At 37.0% G+C, this 18,667-nt stretch overlaps 1 protein-coding gene and 1 long non-coding RNA gene across 2 annotated transcripts; both read right to left on the reverse strand.

The window, feature by feature from the left end:
- Positions 1-1,446: 1,446 nt before the first annotated feature.
- Positions 1,447-6,690, reverse strand: LOC121777241 (casein kinase 1-like protein 10). Its single transcript, XM_042174430.1, has 14 exons — positions 5,966-6,690; positions 5,851-5,891; positions 5,541-5,610; positions 5,304-5,452; positions 5,115-5,210; positions 4,534-4,604; positions 3,592-3,653; positions 3,406-3,469; positions 3,237-3,321; positions 2,961-3,087; positions 2,796-2,869; positions 2,633-2,696; positions 2,248-2,378; positions 1,447-2,156 (listed from the first exon to the last, which is right to left on the reverse strand). Exons 1-14 carry the CDS (start codon positions 6,039-6,041, stop codon positions 1,881-1,883), a joined length of 1,386 nt encoding a protein of 461 aa, XP_042030364.1. The 5' UTR covers positions 6,042-6,690; the 3' UTR covers positions 1,447-1,880.
- Positions 6,691-9,989: 3,299 nt separating this feature from the next.
- On the reverse strand, positions 9,990-18,438 carry LOC121777867. The gene is made up of 4 exons (XR_006045563.1): positions 18,228-18,438; positions 10,992-11,223; positions 10,532-10,909; positions 9,990-10,342 (listed from the first exon to the last, which is right to left on the reverse strand). It is a non-coding gene; the product is annotated as an uncharacterized LOC121777867 (long non-coding RNA).
- Positions 18,439-18,667: the final 229 nt, after the last annotated feature.

The following is an 18,667-nucleotide window of genomic DNA, read 5'->3' on the forward strand; positions in this document are numbered from 1 at the left end:
GGGTGTGATGAGGAGTTAGAGGGTAAAAGTGAATTTGGGTGTATTTGATGTGTTACTTTTTACTAAAAAAGAAAATTACTCTGCTACTATGGAACACTTAAAATGGAAAAAAATGACTCTAGTACTATTGATCGGTGGGAATATGTTTTAAGCATGATCGCAAACATTTGGATTCGAAAATGTTTCTATGTAAATTTGTCTTGCCAATATTTTATTTTGAGTAATATCTATCTATTTTGCCTTTGCCAAAGATCTATAAATCAAATTCGGATTCCAGTTGGACTATACATCCTATTCAGACTAGTGTACACAATCAGACATAGGGTGTCCCTAAAGTTGGACGGTTAAGTGTTCGTAGAAGGTGGTCATATTCTCAATTTGCAAACGTTTAGATATGACAATTTTTAAAAAAGAAACTTAAACCATCATTCAAACTTTAGCACACATAAATTTTTAGGTTGCTTGGGCCTTTTAAAAGAAAGACCATGTGCTTACTAATTACAAAACTTGTTTATTGTTGAAATTTATTTGACATAAGTTTATTTGACATAATTTTTTTAAAAACATTTGCAGGTTGAGCGCAATAAATGATGAGGTGTTGAAGCTGAACAAAGTAAGATGAATAATTCACGGATCAGATGTCTGTTCAATCCTTTCATGATAATGGTATATTTTACTCACATCTCCCTAATATCAATTAGCTTCTCCCAAAGTATCATTTACTTATATAATCTCCATATACAAAAAAAAAACGGTATTGCTAACTTTCTTGCTGTCTCAGTCTATCATAAGAATTTGGAGACCGTCATTTTCCTTTTCATTAAAAGTCAACATATTTTTTCTCACCATTAATTTATTCTCTCTTAATTTATTCTCTCTTCATCTTTTTATCCTTTTCATTTCCTGTTTTATTCTTCATTTATTTAACCCACTTAACACAATTTTTCTTAAATCGCGTGCCAAAAAGAAACGCCTTCACTGAACGAAGTAGTAAATAGTAGTTATAAATATTATAGGGCTAATTGTCGGAAAATATAGCAATTCAGATCTTTATCATGAATTTTGAATATTGTTAGTATATTGTCGATTTTCACGACAAAATATTTTGGCAAAAATAAATCCTAGATTTTTTCATGTACTTTTTTTTGTCGTTTTAGATATAATTTGGACGATATTCAATTTTGTGAAAAATTAACTGCACGCTAAAAGCGTAAAGACCTGAATTGCTCTGTAGATAATGTATTTTTCAGATATAAGCTCTATATTAAAACGCACAATATTGCTATCATCGATCCCATATGTTCTAAGCAAAAAATGCAATAATCAAAACTATATAGGTTAAGTTCAACTATTTAGCACCCGATACCGAAAATTCGGACAATAAAAATACAACCAAACTCCCCAACATATAATTTATAAAAAAAATAATAAATAAAAAAATGTAAAGATAAAAAATATAAAACAATTTCACAAATTTCCAAGGCAAAAGGAGCTGAAACACATGTACTAATGTTTTACACAGAATGTAGCAAAGTGCAACATGAGGAACTAACATGGGTACCATTCTTGAAAGAGCAGTTGTGGAGACAGTATTTATTTGAATCACAAACATGAAAGTAGTAGTTCCATTTAGCAAATTAATACATTCGTCTTCGTGGATTTATACGTACACGATGTATCGAAGCAAGAATAAGTAAAGAGAGCGATTCAAGAAACGGAGATTTAGGTTTTGCCATCGGAAACTGACCAGTGATGTCGTCGTATCCGCAGACGGGAGTTTGGAGAAGCCATATCAACAAAGAGACATGATGATGAGCAGCTCCTTTGTTTACATAGTTTGGCCGGAGAGAAAGCTGAAACAAGTAATATATATGGTACTGTTACTTCTTTTTCCCACTGCCAATTGTCAGCAGCTCAAAGCTGCGGAGAGTTTCATCTCGGATGCCTCTTGCAGCAGCACGAGTGAAAGAGGAGGACTTGGACTCAAATCCAGGTTGTAATCTCTGAGTGGTTGATATACGACCACTGCCTGACCCGAGCCGACTATGACGATTGTCACTAGGTTCACCAGAGGAGCTGGGCCTGCTGCTTGATACGACTGCCCTCTTTGAGCTACTGCCGGTCCGAGAAAGCCGACCTCTTTCCGAATCAATTTTCTAGAAAATCAGCAAGCAATATTCAGTTGTAAAAACTTTGGTCCGCAAATAAAACGTAACTAAGAAATAACTTCTGTCAATTGCAGCGCACCACGTCTTTGGATGGTGGTACTTCATCGGATCTGTTTCTCGAGTTTTCTCCATGCAAGCCTGCACCAGAACCATTTCTTCTGCCAAATGCCTCCATTGCACCAGATAATCTGTCCCGTATATCGTGCTTCACTACATGACACGTGTTCAACATTCATTATCCATTGACAACTCAATGAGAATTCAAACACGTGTACAACCTTCTTTCTCTTTATCAACAGCTAACCTAAATAGATTCTTGTTTTGAGGGGTTAAAATCGAGAAAGTAGAGACTACCGTTTCACATCTTTTGATATCAAATCATCAACCCAAAAAAAACAAAAATTCTAATACTTTCTTGGTTCGTATTCTTTCTTGCAACTGCAATAATAACCATCTCTCTTTACCTGGTGTCTTCTCAGCTCTTTCTGCAGGCTGTCCTAGGTTTAAAGGGACTTTTCCTGTAGGGTGCTGACAAAGAAAATATAAAAAAAGGAAAAAAAGGTAAGATTTATATTTTACACTAATTAAAGTGAAGTAATATTAATAAATGACCAAGTGAAAACTAACCCTCGTTTTAGAACTGGAGCTGACTTGTGGATACTTCAGTATTGTCCAATCAAATACATAATCAAATTGGTAACCTGCGATAATGAATTGAAATAAATTTCTGATATTAAGGCTATAAAGTGAAGATAAAAGCATAGCATAAAAACAAACTCTATAGAAACGAACCTTCTCGAATAAAGAGGTCTCGGAAAAGTCTCTTCAAGTAAGAATAATCAGGCTTGTCTTCAAATCGCAATGACCGACAATAATGGAAATATGAAATGAACTCTGATGAATAAGATTTACAAAGCACCTGTCCACAAATGTACAAATAAATTCATATCATCCACCATGTTACACCTGTGGCAACGCAACATATTCAAGGTGCACTTTGCTTTCCAGTTTGCCATGATCATCATAGGGTAACACAAGATAAATTTAATACAGAGCAAGTTACAGTACTTCTACTGGAGTAAGCATCTTTTTCTCGCTGATTCTATCATACTTCTGCTTTTTTGTGCCAGCTTTTAGTCCCTGCCAAGGAAGGCTGAAAATGAAAAACATTAGGGAAGCAAATCAAGCCTAGAGAAGTTTGATGGAAAAAGATATAGATAAAAACTTTAAACTCAACCTTCCTCTTAGAAAATACATGAGGACATAACCAAGAGATTCTAAATCATCCCTTCTGCTTTGTTCTGTAATAAAAGATCACAAACATAATTTAACAACACCAAGAAGATGCCAAAAAAAATCTTTCTGTTCTTCTGAGACAGACGAACGAGAATAGTATACTGGTAACAAGAAAATGGTGACTCACCAACTCCAAGATGGGTGTTAACACTAGCATAACGAGCTGTGCCAGTGAGGTTCTTGTTTTCTCTGTATGTAATAAAGAAATGAGTGAAATATTCTAGGAGAAAGAATCAGCACATATTGTTTGCACATTTAAAGACATGTGAGACAAATTAGATAGATATAAAACAGTATATACTTGACAACAGCTAAGACTTGCATTATACCCACAAAATTATTATTTCAGTATGCAACAGAGCTCGGAATCATCAGATATAAAATAATTAGTACCGACAGAAGATATCAATCAGTCAAAATTCAGAAGCATTGAACTACTATTCTAGTTGTCATGTAAATGTACGAGCTACGAAGTGCTGTTTCAATCCCATAGAAAATAAACCAGTTTAAGTCATATGCAATAGTAGCAGTAAAACAAGTTATGCATTGTTACTCCTATCATACTAAATAAAGATTGCTAGAAAGAGGAACACGGTGCTAAATAAATACTCCCACCGCCCCATGTTAGTTGAGTCATTTCTTTTGGGCACGTGATTTAAGAAAGTGGTGTTAAAGGTTAAGTGGATATGAAATAAAGTAGATGAGAGAATAAAGTAGGAGAAAGAAGAAAAAGTAAAGTATGAAAGAAAACAAAGATTTTTATGCCATAAAGGGAAACGACTCAAGTTATGTGGGACAACCCGAAATGGATTACGACTCAAGTAATGTGGGACAACACGAAATGGGTTGCGACTCAAATAATTTGGGAGTTGGGACGGATGGGGTATTAGATACAAACATTTACAACCCTATGCAACTTTCTACTCTTTTACATCAGCAATTATATAAGTCTAAGGAAGTAGTCACTCATTATTTATGATATTTTGGGGGCAAGGGGTGTGGAGGGACAAAAAAGATCAAGCATGAATTAGTTGGCAAGATAACAACTTTGTCGACCTAGTAATAATACCTGTAAGGTATATGCTTGTGAGTCTGTAGATCTCGGTATTTCTTAGCAAGCCCATAGTCAATGATGTACACCTGGCACAAAGATAAACAAAGTTGTTGCTTCAGGTACAGGCCTGAAATGTTTTTGAAGATAAAATAACAAGTTTTTCCATCAACAACTTCAGAGGATCAACCAAACTGTTGCCTTCAGGTTTCCAATCATCAACCATTGAATGCATATGGCTATATGATCCAATACATCATAGAGAACAACAACTAAAAGCTGAGCATCCTTTACCCGTGATGTGTTTGGTGACAGAATAACTAGTCCAAACCAGAAACAAGATTATTTTACCCAAAATGTGCTTTCATCTGCACGACTGCACCAATGACTAATTGCAATATTTCCAGCATATTTTATCAAAGACAATATAAGAGATTCGGGTGTTAGGTGAAGCAAATCAACGAATATTATAGATAGCTTTACCAGGCAAGTGATACCAAATGCTTAAGATATTAACAACTAGGAGCATCAAAAAGGAAGCATGGACTATTCTAATTTCTAACAAAGACTATATGACCTGGGAACAAAAGCAAACTTACTTGGTTGGCTTTGCGTCCCAACCCCATTAAGAAGTTATCAGGCTTTATATCACGATGAAGAAAACCTCTAGAGTGCATGTATTCAACTCTATTTATCTACATATGAAAAATGGCAGTCAGTAAAGAGAAAATAACAAAACAAATTAACAATGTAGTTAATGTTGAAATGAACACATACTTAGTACTTACTAATTGATCTGCTAGCATAAGAACTGTTTTCAATGAGAACTTCCTGTTGCAGTAGTTAAACAAATCCTCCAAGCTTGGGCCAAGAAGGTCGATAGCCATAGCATTGTACTCTCCTTCAACTCCAAACCATTTAAGGTGGGGAATCCCAGCTTCAGGAGAGAAACAAGAGCATTAATTTGGATTACATCTTATAGAAAAGAAGAAAAGAACTCAGACTTCATGAATGCAGATACTCACTTCCCCCCTGAAGAAGCATGTACAACTTTGATTCATAGTGAAGCTGAGGGTGCTTAGTCTTAACCGATTCCTGAAAAGGAGAAAAATATGTTCCTTCGCGAGATCAGAATACAGCATATTAAATAGAAATTCAAAAATTGCAACTGGATGAGCACCATGATCTGTAAAATCCTATTCTGGCTCAAAACTAAACATCTTAAACCATTACACAATTGAAAACAGGGGGAAAATATCCAGATCGACCAATCACTCCACAGGATTAAAAAAAAAGGCTGCACAACTTTGCCATTATTCCTCGAAACTAACTCACCAGCTTCACAGCAACTTCTTCTCCAGTTTGAATATTTACTCCTGAATGAATGAAAACAATGCATGATTCTTTTTACTCCAAAACGACAGAATTCGGTAATCATAAAAAAGAGTACCTAAGTAAAGCTCTCCAAAAGATCCGCTGCCAATCTTTCTTCCCAGCTTAAACTTCCCTCCGATGACATGATCCATGCTTCGTTTTCAGAAATTAATCGAAAATTCTTCCAGAAAATTGAATCTCTTTTTATTTCACGATGCACAGCTTAATGTATCACGAAATTAGGACAAAATCCCTAATAAACAATAAAAAAATCCCCAATTTCTCTTCAGATCCTATCAAAGAAAACGATACCCAGAAAAAAAAACCCTAATCGAGAATACAAGTGCTGCTTATATCACATAAACCTGGAGTACAATATACATACACTGTATTAGAAAAAAATCAAATCTTTGTTACTTGAAAGTTAGAAAACAGCAGGGCTGAATTAATAGCTAAGACAACGCGGCAAAAGGGGAAACTTGACAAATTTGGGCACGCAAAGTCAACATCTGGGACTTGGCAAAGAAAAGCCCAGAATTTCTTCTCTGTTATCCGAAACTAAAAATCGATTGAGGAATGTTCTATGTTCGTAATTCAACAGTAAAATGTCGGAAGCGGAAGAGAAGAATCTGAAGGAGAAAAAAGTAGCAGTGAAAATTGAAGTTTATAGATTCTGGAAAAGATCCGTGTGAGAGAAGTACATAGACAAGAATTGAAGAGCAAATTCAGACTGCTCTGATTGATAACAACAATTGTGGATATCTCATGAATGTCAGCTCAAGATATATATACACTTTTAAAAACTGTATTTCTTTCTTACACCCTTTTTCTTCTTGCCTTTAGTTTAAAAAATGAATTTGAAAACCTAATTTCATTTTTCACTGTTGTTATCCTGGATTACGGTCAGTGCACACTTTGTTTTTTTAGTTAACTCAAGTAATTTATACTCTTAAAATCCTGTTTTATTTTTCATTTTATTTCTCAGTCCCAACACTGCAATAGCATTCTAAATTTTACCTTTAAAAATATGCAAATTCTATTTTTACCAAAATATACTTAACTTTTTTTAAAAAAAATTATGGAGTGAAGGGGTGAAACAATGGGATAAAAAAAAGGATATTTATAGAGTGAAAATAGTGCGGAAAATCTTAGGCAGTCAGCAAAGAGGATATGCAATAGTGTCGATCGTCACGCCCTATCCTTGGGGGGATTAGCCTCGGCCTCGAGAAATCTCGTGCAATAGCGGCCCATATACCCGCCGATCACTTAGGGCGAATTTATAGGCACTATTGTGAGTGCCCTAAACACACTATCTTTGTTTGTTTGAGCATAGAGAGAAACTTAGAAAATATCTTAAATTGTCTACTAGTTAAATAAATAAAACATGTAAGTGAGTTCTGCATAAAGTCTTGTACCAGATAGAAAATGCTTCGTGTGAAGGAGAGAGTTGTTTTTATTACTCACTTTTTTATTCAAATAAATATATTCTTTCCGTTTAGTAAGAGTATGCATTTTTTCTTTTTAGTAAGTCCCACGGGAGTATGCATTATCTAATTTTGAAAAGTCTTTTCACTATAAAGTCGTGAGACTCATTTTCCACTAACAATGGCCATGTTTGGTTGTCAGGATTCTGTCTGGGAAAGTAATCTGATTCCTTAAATTTTAAATTCTTATGTTTGTTTCCGTTTTTAATCAAACTGGGAAAGTAATCAAAATCCAGAAACAAGGAAAGTTAGTACAACTTTCCAGGATTCTGAATCCTAACTTTTCTTAGGTATTCTTTTTTCAAGTTTTAGGATTCTTACATATTTAATGCAATATAGTACAGTTTATTATTATTATTATTATTATCATTATTATTATTATCATCATCATCATCATCATTATTACTGTTATTATTTATTACAATGTTTTAAAAATAATTTAAAAGTATAAGCCATACCTAGATAATAAATAACTATAATTCAAATTATCATAATTATAACTATATTATTAATATTTATTTTTATTTTTATTATAATAATAATAATAATTTATTAAATAATTAAATATAATTATAATTATATAATGATATAATAATTATTAATTTATAAATTAGTAATTAACAATAAAATTGTAGTGAAATTTTAAATTATAAAATTTATTCAATTAAAAATTAAGTAAATATAATGATAATAATAATAATAATAATAATCTTATTTATTATTATATTATTATATATTATGATGTATAATCCATATTTAAACTATCTATCGTAATAACAAATAAAATAATATAATTATTATCATTTGTAATTAATAATTTATTAAATAATACTCCCTCCGTCTTGTGCTACTCGCACGTTTGCTTTTCGGCTCGTCACAAAGTCCTTACACTATTTATAATTTAAGTTAGAATTAATGCATTTAATTAATATATTAGTTTAAGTTAAGAGCTCTTTTATTAAGTGATGTCTCATTACACCTAAAATTCTTTTTTAATTACACAAAAAAATCAATCCCAAATTTACGGCCTAAAATGAAATGTGCGAGTAGCATGGGACGAAGGGAGTATGTATTATTATTTTTTATAAATAAGAAATGATAAGTATATTTTTAGTTTAGTGTTTAAATCAAATATATACTTTCAAATCTTGATATTTTCCAAACACGGGAAAGTAAAGTTATTAGAAATCATATTCCCGGGATTCATTTTCCCAGGAATCATTTTCCTTGCCAACTTTACTTTCCCGCCAACCAAACATGACTCAATTACTTTTTCTTTCTATCTTTCTCTTACTTTACCAATTGTACATTAAAACTCATGCCAAACAAAAATATATATTTTTGTGGAGCAGAAGGAGTATAACTCATTATAATTGTATTGAGTGGGTGTAGTGTATTTCCATTCTCCACATTCAATATATATATACGTATACTCCCTCCACCCCATAAAAGTAGGAACTTTCGGGATTGCACGGGTTTTAATACAAAATTGGTAAAGTAAAGGAGCGACAAAAAGAAAAAGTGATTGGAGTATTATTAGTGGAGATGGAACCCACCTCATAGAGGAAAAAGACTTGCCAAAAATGGAAGATGATTATTTTTGTGAGACAACCCAAGATGGAAAAAGAAGACTATTTTTATGGGACGAAGGGAGTATATTGCTATGGATGTAATCAAATGCAAACTTTAAATATTATACAAAATACAATCTATGACTTGGTCCATTAGAAAATGTAAACGGATGACAAAATAACAGTAAAAAAATGTCAACACAATGTCAACGGTTGACGTGTTGAATTTGTGTTGATATTAAATCTTGAAATATTACAATGTGTTGACATTTTATCACTACACATATATATGTGTGATCAAATGCTAACTAATTTCCAATTCAGAACTTAGCACTTTTTAATTTTGTATATTAAAATTATCAACACAGATTATAAGTATATCAACACTAAACTGTTGATATACTTATGTCTTTGTGTTGATTTTAAATTTACATATTGTATAACTAAAATTACTAATTTTGGTAATAGACATCACGTTACACTAACTTATCACACTCAAGTTTTATTATAAAACTAATACACCTATATAAAACTAGGACTCATATTTTACTACCTTTTTCAACACACTTTTCATTATATTTCTTAAAATCTAAGCTGAGTTAAATAGACTCAATTAATCGTACACGGAGAGAGTAGCATATATTTGAGGTGGATATAAAACATTAAGGCCGAATAATATAGAACTTTAATAAAAGTGTACAAGTCAAAATATGATTCAAATTTGTTGATGGAGCCGCCAATTTGCAGTTCCAATCAAATCAATCTTTCACAAAAGGAGAAAACCAATTAACAAACAACTAATCCTACTCCCTCCGTCCCACAAGAATATGCACTATTTCCTTTTAGTCCGTCCTACAAAAATATGCACTTTCTAATTTTGAAAACTTTTTTCTCTCTAAAGAGGTGAGACTCATTCTCCACTAAAAGAATTGTCCATTTCACGAATCATGTCAAAGAGGTGCGACTTAGAATACAACAAAAAATTATCATAAAAGACCCAAATATTGTCCATTTCACGAATCATGTCAAAGATAAAAACAACCAATAAAAGAATTTTTTTTTTGCTGGCCATGCCCTTTATTGTCACCATATGGATGCCATAAGATTATCAGAGAAATAGTAGTTAAAATTTAAGACTTGTTTGTTTTCAGATGCTGCATAACATTTGTATGGTTGTAAAACATCTCACATTGAGACTAGTTCATTTACTTATCAAGTAGAAATGAGCTGCAAAATTCACCATGGTGATTCAACATGCCTTGCTCGGACTGCGAAACACAAGACTTGTGGCCATTCTTGAAATGGTGAAATCGAACAAGATTATTAACAATGATCCCTCTGCGAAGATCTTCTGCTCCTCACCCCGTTGCCTTCAAGCTGCATTCATCACACAATATCCTGCAGTAGTGCAGTGCCTTGCAACGGTCATGGTGGTTTCCGTCTCCATAAACATTGGATAACAACACACTTTTCTATTGAAAAAAAAATTCAAATTTGGACAACCACAATTTTCCAACTAGTGGGTGGTGCCGACTCTAATGCTAACTTTAGTTTTGTCAATTTAACTTTTGTAAATTTAATTCTTACCAAGCATTCCAACATCATCCGTTTCTCTAGGACGAGAAGTTTTAATCCTTGAGATCGCATTTTCCTCGCAGCAACAGTAACATTTACAGAGCACATGGCAAAAGCATTTTCTGTACACAAGTTGGGAATTCACAAAATATTAGTACAAACTTTGATACAAAACCAGCTACATACAATCTCTGTAAATATCATAGAAAACATGAAGTGCTAGATGATATAAAAGTTCAACACAAGCAAATCTGATTGCTCCAGAGCTCAATGAATAAACGAGTAGTATTTTTAAGCATTAAGCTGCACCATCTCCTGATAACCCTTTCAGTTAGGAGTGTTCCGAATAAGACTTTGTCAAACATACCAAAACAAGAACATACCAAAGGCCTGCAGGATTAGAGGAGAAAAGATATCAAATTGATATGTAATAAATGTGTAATACCTAGTCTAGAAATAGATGATCTATTACCAAGTTTACATTGTAATCTTCCCTATATAATAAGGGAGTGGCCGAGAGACATAACACACAAGAAAATATACAAGAATCATCTTCCTCCAAAGCTCTCTTATTTTCGAATTGCCCTATGAATCGCCTAACTCTTGATTACCATCTTTAAGATGATATCAGAGCAGGTTTATTCGGGCTTGAGACTCAGAAAACTTTCATCATCGTCTCAAATACCTTTCCCGACCCTTTGATCCTGCAAAAGCACAACCAAAAATGTCAGACTCGGATTCTGATAAACCTCCAAAATCAAATACAGCCGTAACCCTTTCAGCAGAACAGTTTGCTGAACTTATGAGACTAAATATGTCTCAGAAAACTCCACCCCAACAGCCTTCATCAATTGAATCACTAGGGGAGGTGCGCCTGGCAGAAAAACTCAACGAGGATAACTACCCGTTATGGGCAAAACTGATGAGTCAAGCAATCCGAGGGAAAGGCCTGGCATCTCACATAAATGGAGTTACAGAGCCCCCCACCCTCCGACGGACCCATATTACAACCGGTGGCAACAGCGGGATGATTGCTGCTTCAATTGGGTAATCAATAACAGACGCCAACCTCGTTAATGAGGTATCCCAATACGAAACGGCCTACGACATATGGAAGCGGCGCCGATCAATTCCAGATCTCAGACCTGCACAGACAGGCATATAGCATTAAACAAGGTGAATCTTCGCTGGAGAGCCTCTGGCAGAAGCTCCAGGATCTCTGGATATCGATCGACACCAGGGATCCCAACCCAATGGAAACCCCTTCGAGCATTGAGAAGTACAACCAGCACACACAAAGGCATCGGCGATACCAGTTTGTGTGGGCACTGAACGATCAAAAGTATAGCAAGATCAAGCGAGAGATCCTAAATATGGATCCTATTCCGACAGCAAGAAAAGCTTACGAATTAGTCCGAAGAGAGTCTGTGAACGAGAAGTTGCTCAATCCAGACAGTAAGGAATCGGGAATCCGCATAGGGCTTGCGGTACACGACCGAAATCGAGCACCACAACACCTCCATCACTCACCCAGAAACCCGAAGGACGAAGACAAAAGTAAATTAGTGTGCAGCCATTGTGGAGGCAAGAAGCATACCAGAGAGACATGTTTCCACATCCACGGGTTCCCGGAGTGGTGGGAAGAGATGAAGAAGGCGAGGCAAGCCCGGAATGCGGGTCGAACCGGTGGAAGCAGCGGAGGCGGACGAGCCTCAGCCGCCATAGCTCACGACCGCGCCTCCTACGCCGACAACTCGACGGGTGGCAGCGGCGGCAACGGCGTCTTCGGCAACAGTGGGGAAATCCGAACAGAAGAAAAGCCCCCAATCGCATCGGTTTCCATGGCTCGGACCTGGTCAGAAGGTAATGAACCACCAATTGGTGATCTCGCCGGCGGAATCGCCGGCGGAAGCTGGGACGGAAGGGATGGAGGAGCGGCTAGGGTTCCCACAGGCGAGGGAGGAACGACGGCTAGGGTTTCCCAGAACCCTTGTATATCAGCCTTAGTTCCAACAATCACAAAACCCCCTCACACAAAGGAAAAAACCCAATTTCAACCCCCATCTTTCGAATCTCCCACATTTGCACCCAAAAATTCCCTAAATTACAAATTGACCCCCGACCAGAAAGTATTTCTCAAATTGACCCCGCCAGTTCCCAGAAACCATAGACATTCGTTTAAGTTAAACAATACGAGAGTCAAATCTTCTTTTGCTTTAGTACACTCTGATGTTTGGGGTCCCGCTCCTATCACTGGGGGCCAAGGCTTTCGATATTTTGTGCTATTTATTTATGACTATTCCCGCATGACCTGGATCTATTTTTTGAAAAATAAAAATGATGTGTTTGATAAGTTCGTAGATTTTTATAACCTTATCCAGACTCAGTATAAACATACCATTCAAATACTTAGATCAGACAATAGGGGGGAATTTGTCAACCATAAAATGCAAGAATTTTTTAGAGCTAAGGGGCTAGTTCACCAGACCTCGTGTGCGTACAACCCAGAACAAAACGGGGTAGCTGAGCGAAAGAACCGTTACTTTCTAGAGATAACTCAAGCACTCATAATTAAATCCAAAGTACCAAAATCGTTTTGGCCGGAAGCCATAGCCACCTCCGTTTATCTCATTAATCGTCTACCCAATGACAAACTTAACTTCAAAACCCCCCTAGATATTTTTTCCCAGCACTTTGAAATCCCATCATCACTGTCCCTAGAACCCAGAGTTTTTGGATGCTCAGTTTTTGTTCATATTCCTAAACACGAGTGCTCGAAACTTGATCCCTGCGCCCACAAATGTGTCTTCATTGGCTATGGAAAAAATCAAAAAGGCTACCGTTGCTATGACCTAAAAACTCGTAAGGTACACACAAGTACACAACCATGAACTGTAATTTTGTGGAAGAAGAGTACTACTACCAATCTAGCGGTCAGGGGGAGACTCTAACCTTAGACAATAGTCAAAACAAGGACCTTCTAGATTGGCTACCTGACAATAGTTAACACTACTTAGGGGAAGAGTCGCCGGGGGAACCACAGACAGGGGGAGAGCCGAGAGCCTGAGCCGAGTCCTGTCACAGACGTTGGTCCACCTGAGGAAGTTAGCAACACTGCCGGGCCGTCAAATCCGATAATACAGAACGACGAGCAACGTGACACCAACCAACCGGCATCCCCGCCTTCGATTCCTGAGGTAAACAGTTCAGATTTTGAGAATATCCCATCGGACGGTACTAACCTTGATAGGGGAAATGATGGAGAATGTGGAACTAGTGGAAGCAGTAACTCATATGAGTTACCCCCCAGGAGTACAAGAGGAGTGCCGCCTCGAAGGTTCTCACCAGAATGGAAAGGGAGAAAGGCTAAGTACGCAATATCCAACCTTACACACAGTCACCTATCAGAAATGGCCCGGGCCTTCGAAACTGCTCTATATGAGAAAGAAGACATTCCCCAATCATTTGAGGAGGCAAGTAAACACAAACACTGGCAAGATGCCATGAAGAAGGAGATAGATGCATTGGTAAAAAACGGTACATGGGAGAAATGTACACTACCAAAGGAAAAGAAGCCAGTCGGATGTCGGTGGATATTCACCATAAAAAGGCGAGCAGATGGTTCAATCGAGAGATACAAGGCGAGACTTGTGGCAAAAGGATACACCCAGGTTTACGGAGTGGATTATGAAGAAACATTCTCACCAGTGGCGAATATGGAGACTGTGCGAGCACTACTATCCGTAGCGGCAAGCAAAGACTGGAATTTACACCAGTTTGATGTAACTAATGCCTTCCTCCATGGAGAACTTGAACAAGATAAGGAGGTATACATGGAGGTCCCGCCAGGTTTCTCTACAGAATTTGGAAAAGGAGAAGTATGTCGGTTACGAAAAACTTTGCACGGATTGAAACAGTCTCCACGGGTATGGTTCGGCAGTTCTGCCAAGCCATGTTCAAACATGGATTCAAACAAAGCCATTCTGACCACACACTCTTCACAAAAAGAAGAGGCAACAAGGTAACATGTCTGATTATATATTTTGATGACATGATTATCACTAGTGATGATATAGAGGAAATCCAGAGTTTGAAGGAAAATCTCTTCAAGGAGTTCGAGATGAAAGATATAGGAGCACTGAAGTACTTCTTGGGAACAGAAGTGTTGAGATCCAAACACAGAATATTCCTAAGGCAGAAAAAATACATCCTAGACCTGTTGACCGAAACTGGTCTCCTCGAATGTAAGCCAGCAGAAACTCCAATGATTCCCAACCATGGTTTGAAGCTAGAGGAATGAGCAGAACTCGCGGACAGAGACAGGTACCAACGGCTTGTCGGGAAATTAATCTATCTCTCTCATACAAGACCCGACATTGCGTACACCGTCGGCATTGTTAGTCAGTTCATGCACCAACCTCAAACTAATCACATGGAAGCCGCATTGAGGATCGTGCGCTATCTGAAGGGTACTTTAGGATATGGAGTATTTCTAGCCAAAAGGGAAGACTTGGAGATTGATGGGTACACTGATGCCGACTGGGCGAGCAATCCAGTGGACAGGCAATCTACAGGAGGCTATTTTACCTTCATAGGAGGGAACTTGGTTACATGGAGGAGTAAAAAACAGAAAGTAGTAGCCCTATCCAGCGCCGAGGCGGAGTTCCGAGGAATGAAAAGTGGGCTCATGGAAATCCTATGGTTAAGAAGACTACTCACAAAGATTGGCTTCCCACCTACTCGAAAGAGTAAGTTATATTGTGACAACAAGGCTGCAATTAGCATCTCAGAAAATCCCGTCCAACATGATAGAACAAAGCACGTGGAAGTTGACCGACACTTCATCAAAGAAAAACTCGATGGAGGCATCATTGAATTCCCGTTTGTCCATTCAGAGGAACAACTGGCAGACATTCTAACCAAAGCAGTTCATCCAAGAGTCTTCAAAGAAGTATTGGCCAAGTTAAGCATTGGAGATACCCTTGCTCAACTTGAGGGGGAGTGTCAAACATACCAAAACAAGAACATACCAAAGGAAGGGGCAGGATTAGAGGAGAAAAGATATCAAATTGATATGTAATAAATGTGTAATACCTAGTCTAGAAATAGATGATCTATTACCAAGTTTACATTGTATTCTTCCCTATATAATAAGGGAGTGGCCGAGAGACATAATGTTACGATACAACCCTCGGCTAGGCTGAAGGAGACAACGAGTGCTGTGCATGTGGAAGAGTTGGACGTCGACACGCGAGATCGAGGCGACAAGGAGCCGGAGAGAACCATCGCCAAGGACCGTTCACGTCGTCAAAGACACCAGTCGGAACACTTCGGCGAGTTTGTCAAACATTGACGCGAGAAACTTAGAGAAGCTTAGTTATTTTAATTATTTTATTCATGTTTAATGACTTTAGTATTTTAGGATTTAATACGTTATTTTTATTATTTTTGCGTCGAGCGATCTATAAGCTCCTTTTCAGGTTTTCTTCGTTGATTCTTTCCCGGATCGTAGGTCGAATCAACCCTAGGGTCCTAGTATAAATAGGCATGTATTTTATTTCATTCGATACGAAATAGAATATTTTCACGCTACTTTTATTTTCTTCAATCACAAACCCTAATTCTTGTCGTGCTTGATCGACGGGCGAGCGTTCCCGCGACTTCACGGAGGAATTGATCTCGGTTAGGGAGTAAATCCTTAACACATAACACACAAGAAAATATACAAGAATCACCTTCCTCCAAAGCTCTCTTATTTTCGAATTGCCCTATGAATCGCCTAACTCTTGATTACCATCTTTAAGAGACTTCACCTCAAGCCTTTCACACAACTATATTACGAGCTTTTCAGTTCAGGTTTTACTAATCCAAGATCTGGGTATATTTTGAAAAATCTTAAAATTGCAACAAGAACCTATTTGTTATGGAGTACTTTTCTAAAGCTAAAAATTTCCAAAAAAATGGACACAGTAACTGCAATATTCAATCCCAAATTTAGTGGAACTTTTATGGACATAAAATTAGACTGCTACAAGATCTGAGAGCTTCACACCCACTGCTACAAGCAGTAAGACGATTGACTTCCCATCATAGATTTGGATACATATATAAAGAAAGGGGGTGGGGGGATGATAGTTGGGCTGGCTGGCCAAATGTCTGTTTGTGCATGCAGTGCACTTGGATTGTAGCTGGATTTGGCTTCGTAATGTATTGCCCCAGGGGGAGGACGGGGGAGAGATGGGGGAGGGGGAGGTCCAAGAGGGGCAAGATACTTAAAAGAAATGAACTCTCAATCAGTTATATATCATTCTTTAAAAGGGCTTATAAATCCTAAAATGGGCTTATACCTCTAAAACAATTTTACCAACTTCATAACTGAACCAACAAACAGTCAATAGTTCCAGTGGTACCACTCACCACTCACCTCAACCAAAAACCATTTACCTGAAACCAGTCAACGGACTGACTTTGGCTTGGGTAGGTCAGTGGCTGGAGCCAAATATGAACAACTTTAATAAGAAAATAGAAAGTAGAAACTACTCGCACATATGCTAGCAGAATTAGAAATACACTCAACCAGAATGATTCCAGAAACAACTTTATCATTGATGATTGTGTGGAAGTAAAATAAAAATACAAAAGATATTTGGACAAAATGGCACCTTCATAAATGCCATACCAACAACTCGAAGATCCGGTATAAGTAAAATTATCATCTCTTCTCTGACTAGTCGTGAGAATAAACCCAATCAAACATACTATCTGGGCTTTATTCATTCATTTCTACCATGTCCAGCGACAAATTGAAGCTAAAATAATACAAAATGTGACACGCCACTCATCTTGTTTAGAGCATCTCCAAGGGGAGAGGTAAATGGAGAGGTAAACTAATAACTACCATATTTACCTTTTTTTCATGAAAAATATTCTCCAAGGGGAGAGGTATTTGAGAAGGTATTATACATTTTCCCATTTTGAAGCGGTATCTTTACCTCCCCATCAATGGAGAGGTAAAATCTTATAACTACCATATTTGCCTTCTTTTCATGAAAAATTCTTCTCCAAGGGGAAAGGTATTTGAGAATGTATTACACTCTATGTTTTTTAATGCATTTTGTACTATTATTTTATATTTTAAAAAATAGTTTACCTTTCTATATACCTTTTCCCTTTGGAATTTGTTACTTTTTAGAAGGGTATATTTCACTTTTTAAGAAGGTAAATACATAATATACCTTTTCTATATACCTTCTCCCCTTGGAGATGCTCTTAGAAACTTTCCACATTGAATCAAATTATAGTAGCATGTACTACCAGAAGCCTGATGTATTTACAAGAGCATTGTAAATTTTGACTATAAAACCTAATTTAAAGCTGAAAGAGACAAATAAACAATGAAAAGATTGCACCAATCGACTCAAATCTCACTGAAGTATTTACAGAGGCAATTGTAACCATTTACCATCCTAAATCCACAAAATACAACCACCAAACCCACCACAGCACCAACTCCAAGTCCACAAAATAGAGAAACAACTAAAGGGGGAAAGGAAATGAAATTTTGAAAAGCTCAACAGACCGACAAATTTTCAATACCTTACCTTCACCAAATGACTCAATTAACAATCACAACAAGCTCCAAAGTCCAAACACCAAAAAATACAAAAACACAAACAAAACAAATGAAGATTCAGCACGGAAGGTATACCTGCATGAAATTGTAGCGCTCTCTCCCAATGAATTCGTTTTCAGCAACGGCAAAGTAGGCCAGCATCGGATAGTGCCCAGCGTACGAGGCGTAGCTATCTCGGTGGATATTCACCGCCCATTCACTGGGTTTTTTCTTTTTTTGTTCTAAACTAGAACTTAGATTCCGTGTTTGTTCTAGACTTTTTTTGTTCCGGATTTGGGAGAGACGCATGACCCTCATGCGTCTCCTTTTAATGAGACGCATGAGGATTATGCGTCTTTCATAGAGACGCATGAGGGACATGCGTCTCTCATTTTTTTCAATTTTTTTTGAACGACGCATGACCGTCATGCGTCTTAGGGAGAGACGCATGAGGGTCATGCGTCTCTGATACATACACCGAGTAATGATTGCTATTTTTTGGAGAGAGATATTGTATGAATATTGTAATACGCAAG

Source organism: Salvia splendens, chromosome 18, assembly GCF_004379255.2.
Source record: "Salvia splendens isolate huo1 chromosome 18, SspV2, whole genome shotgun sequence".
Lineage (NCBI taxonomy): Eukaryota > Viridiplantae > Streptophyta > Magnoliopsida > Lamiales > Lamiaceae > Salvia > Salvia splendens.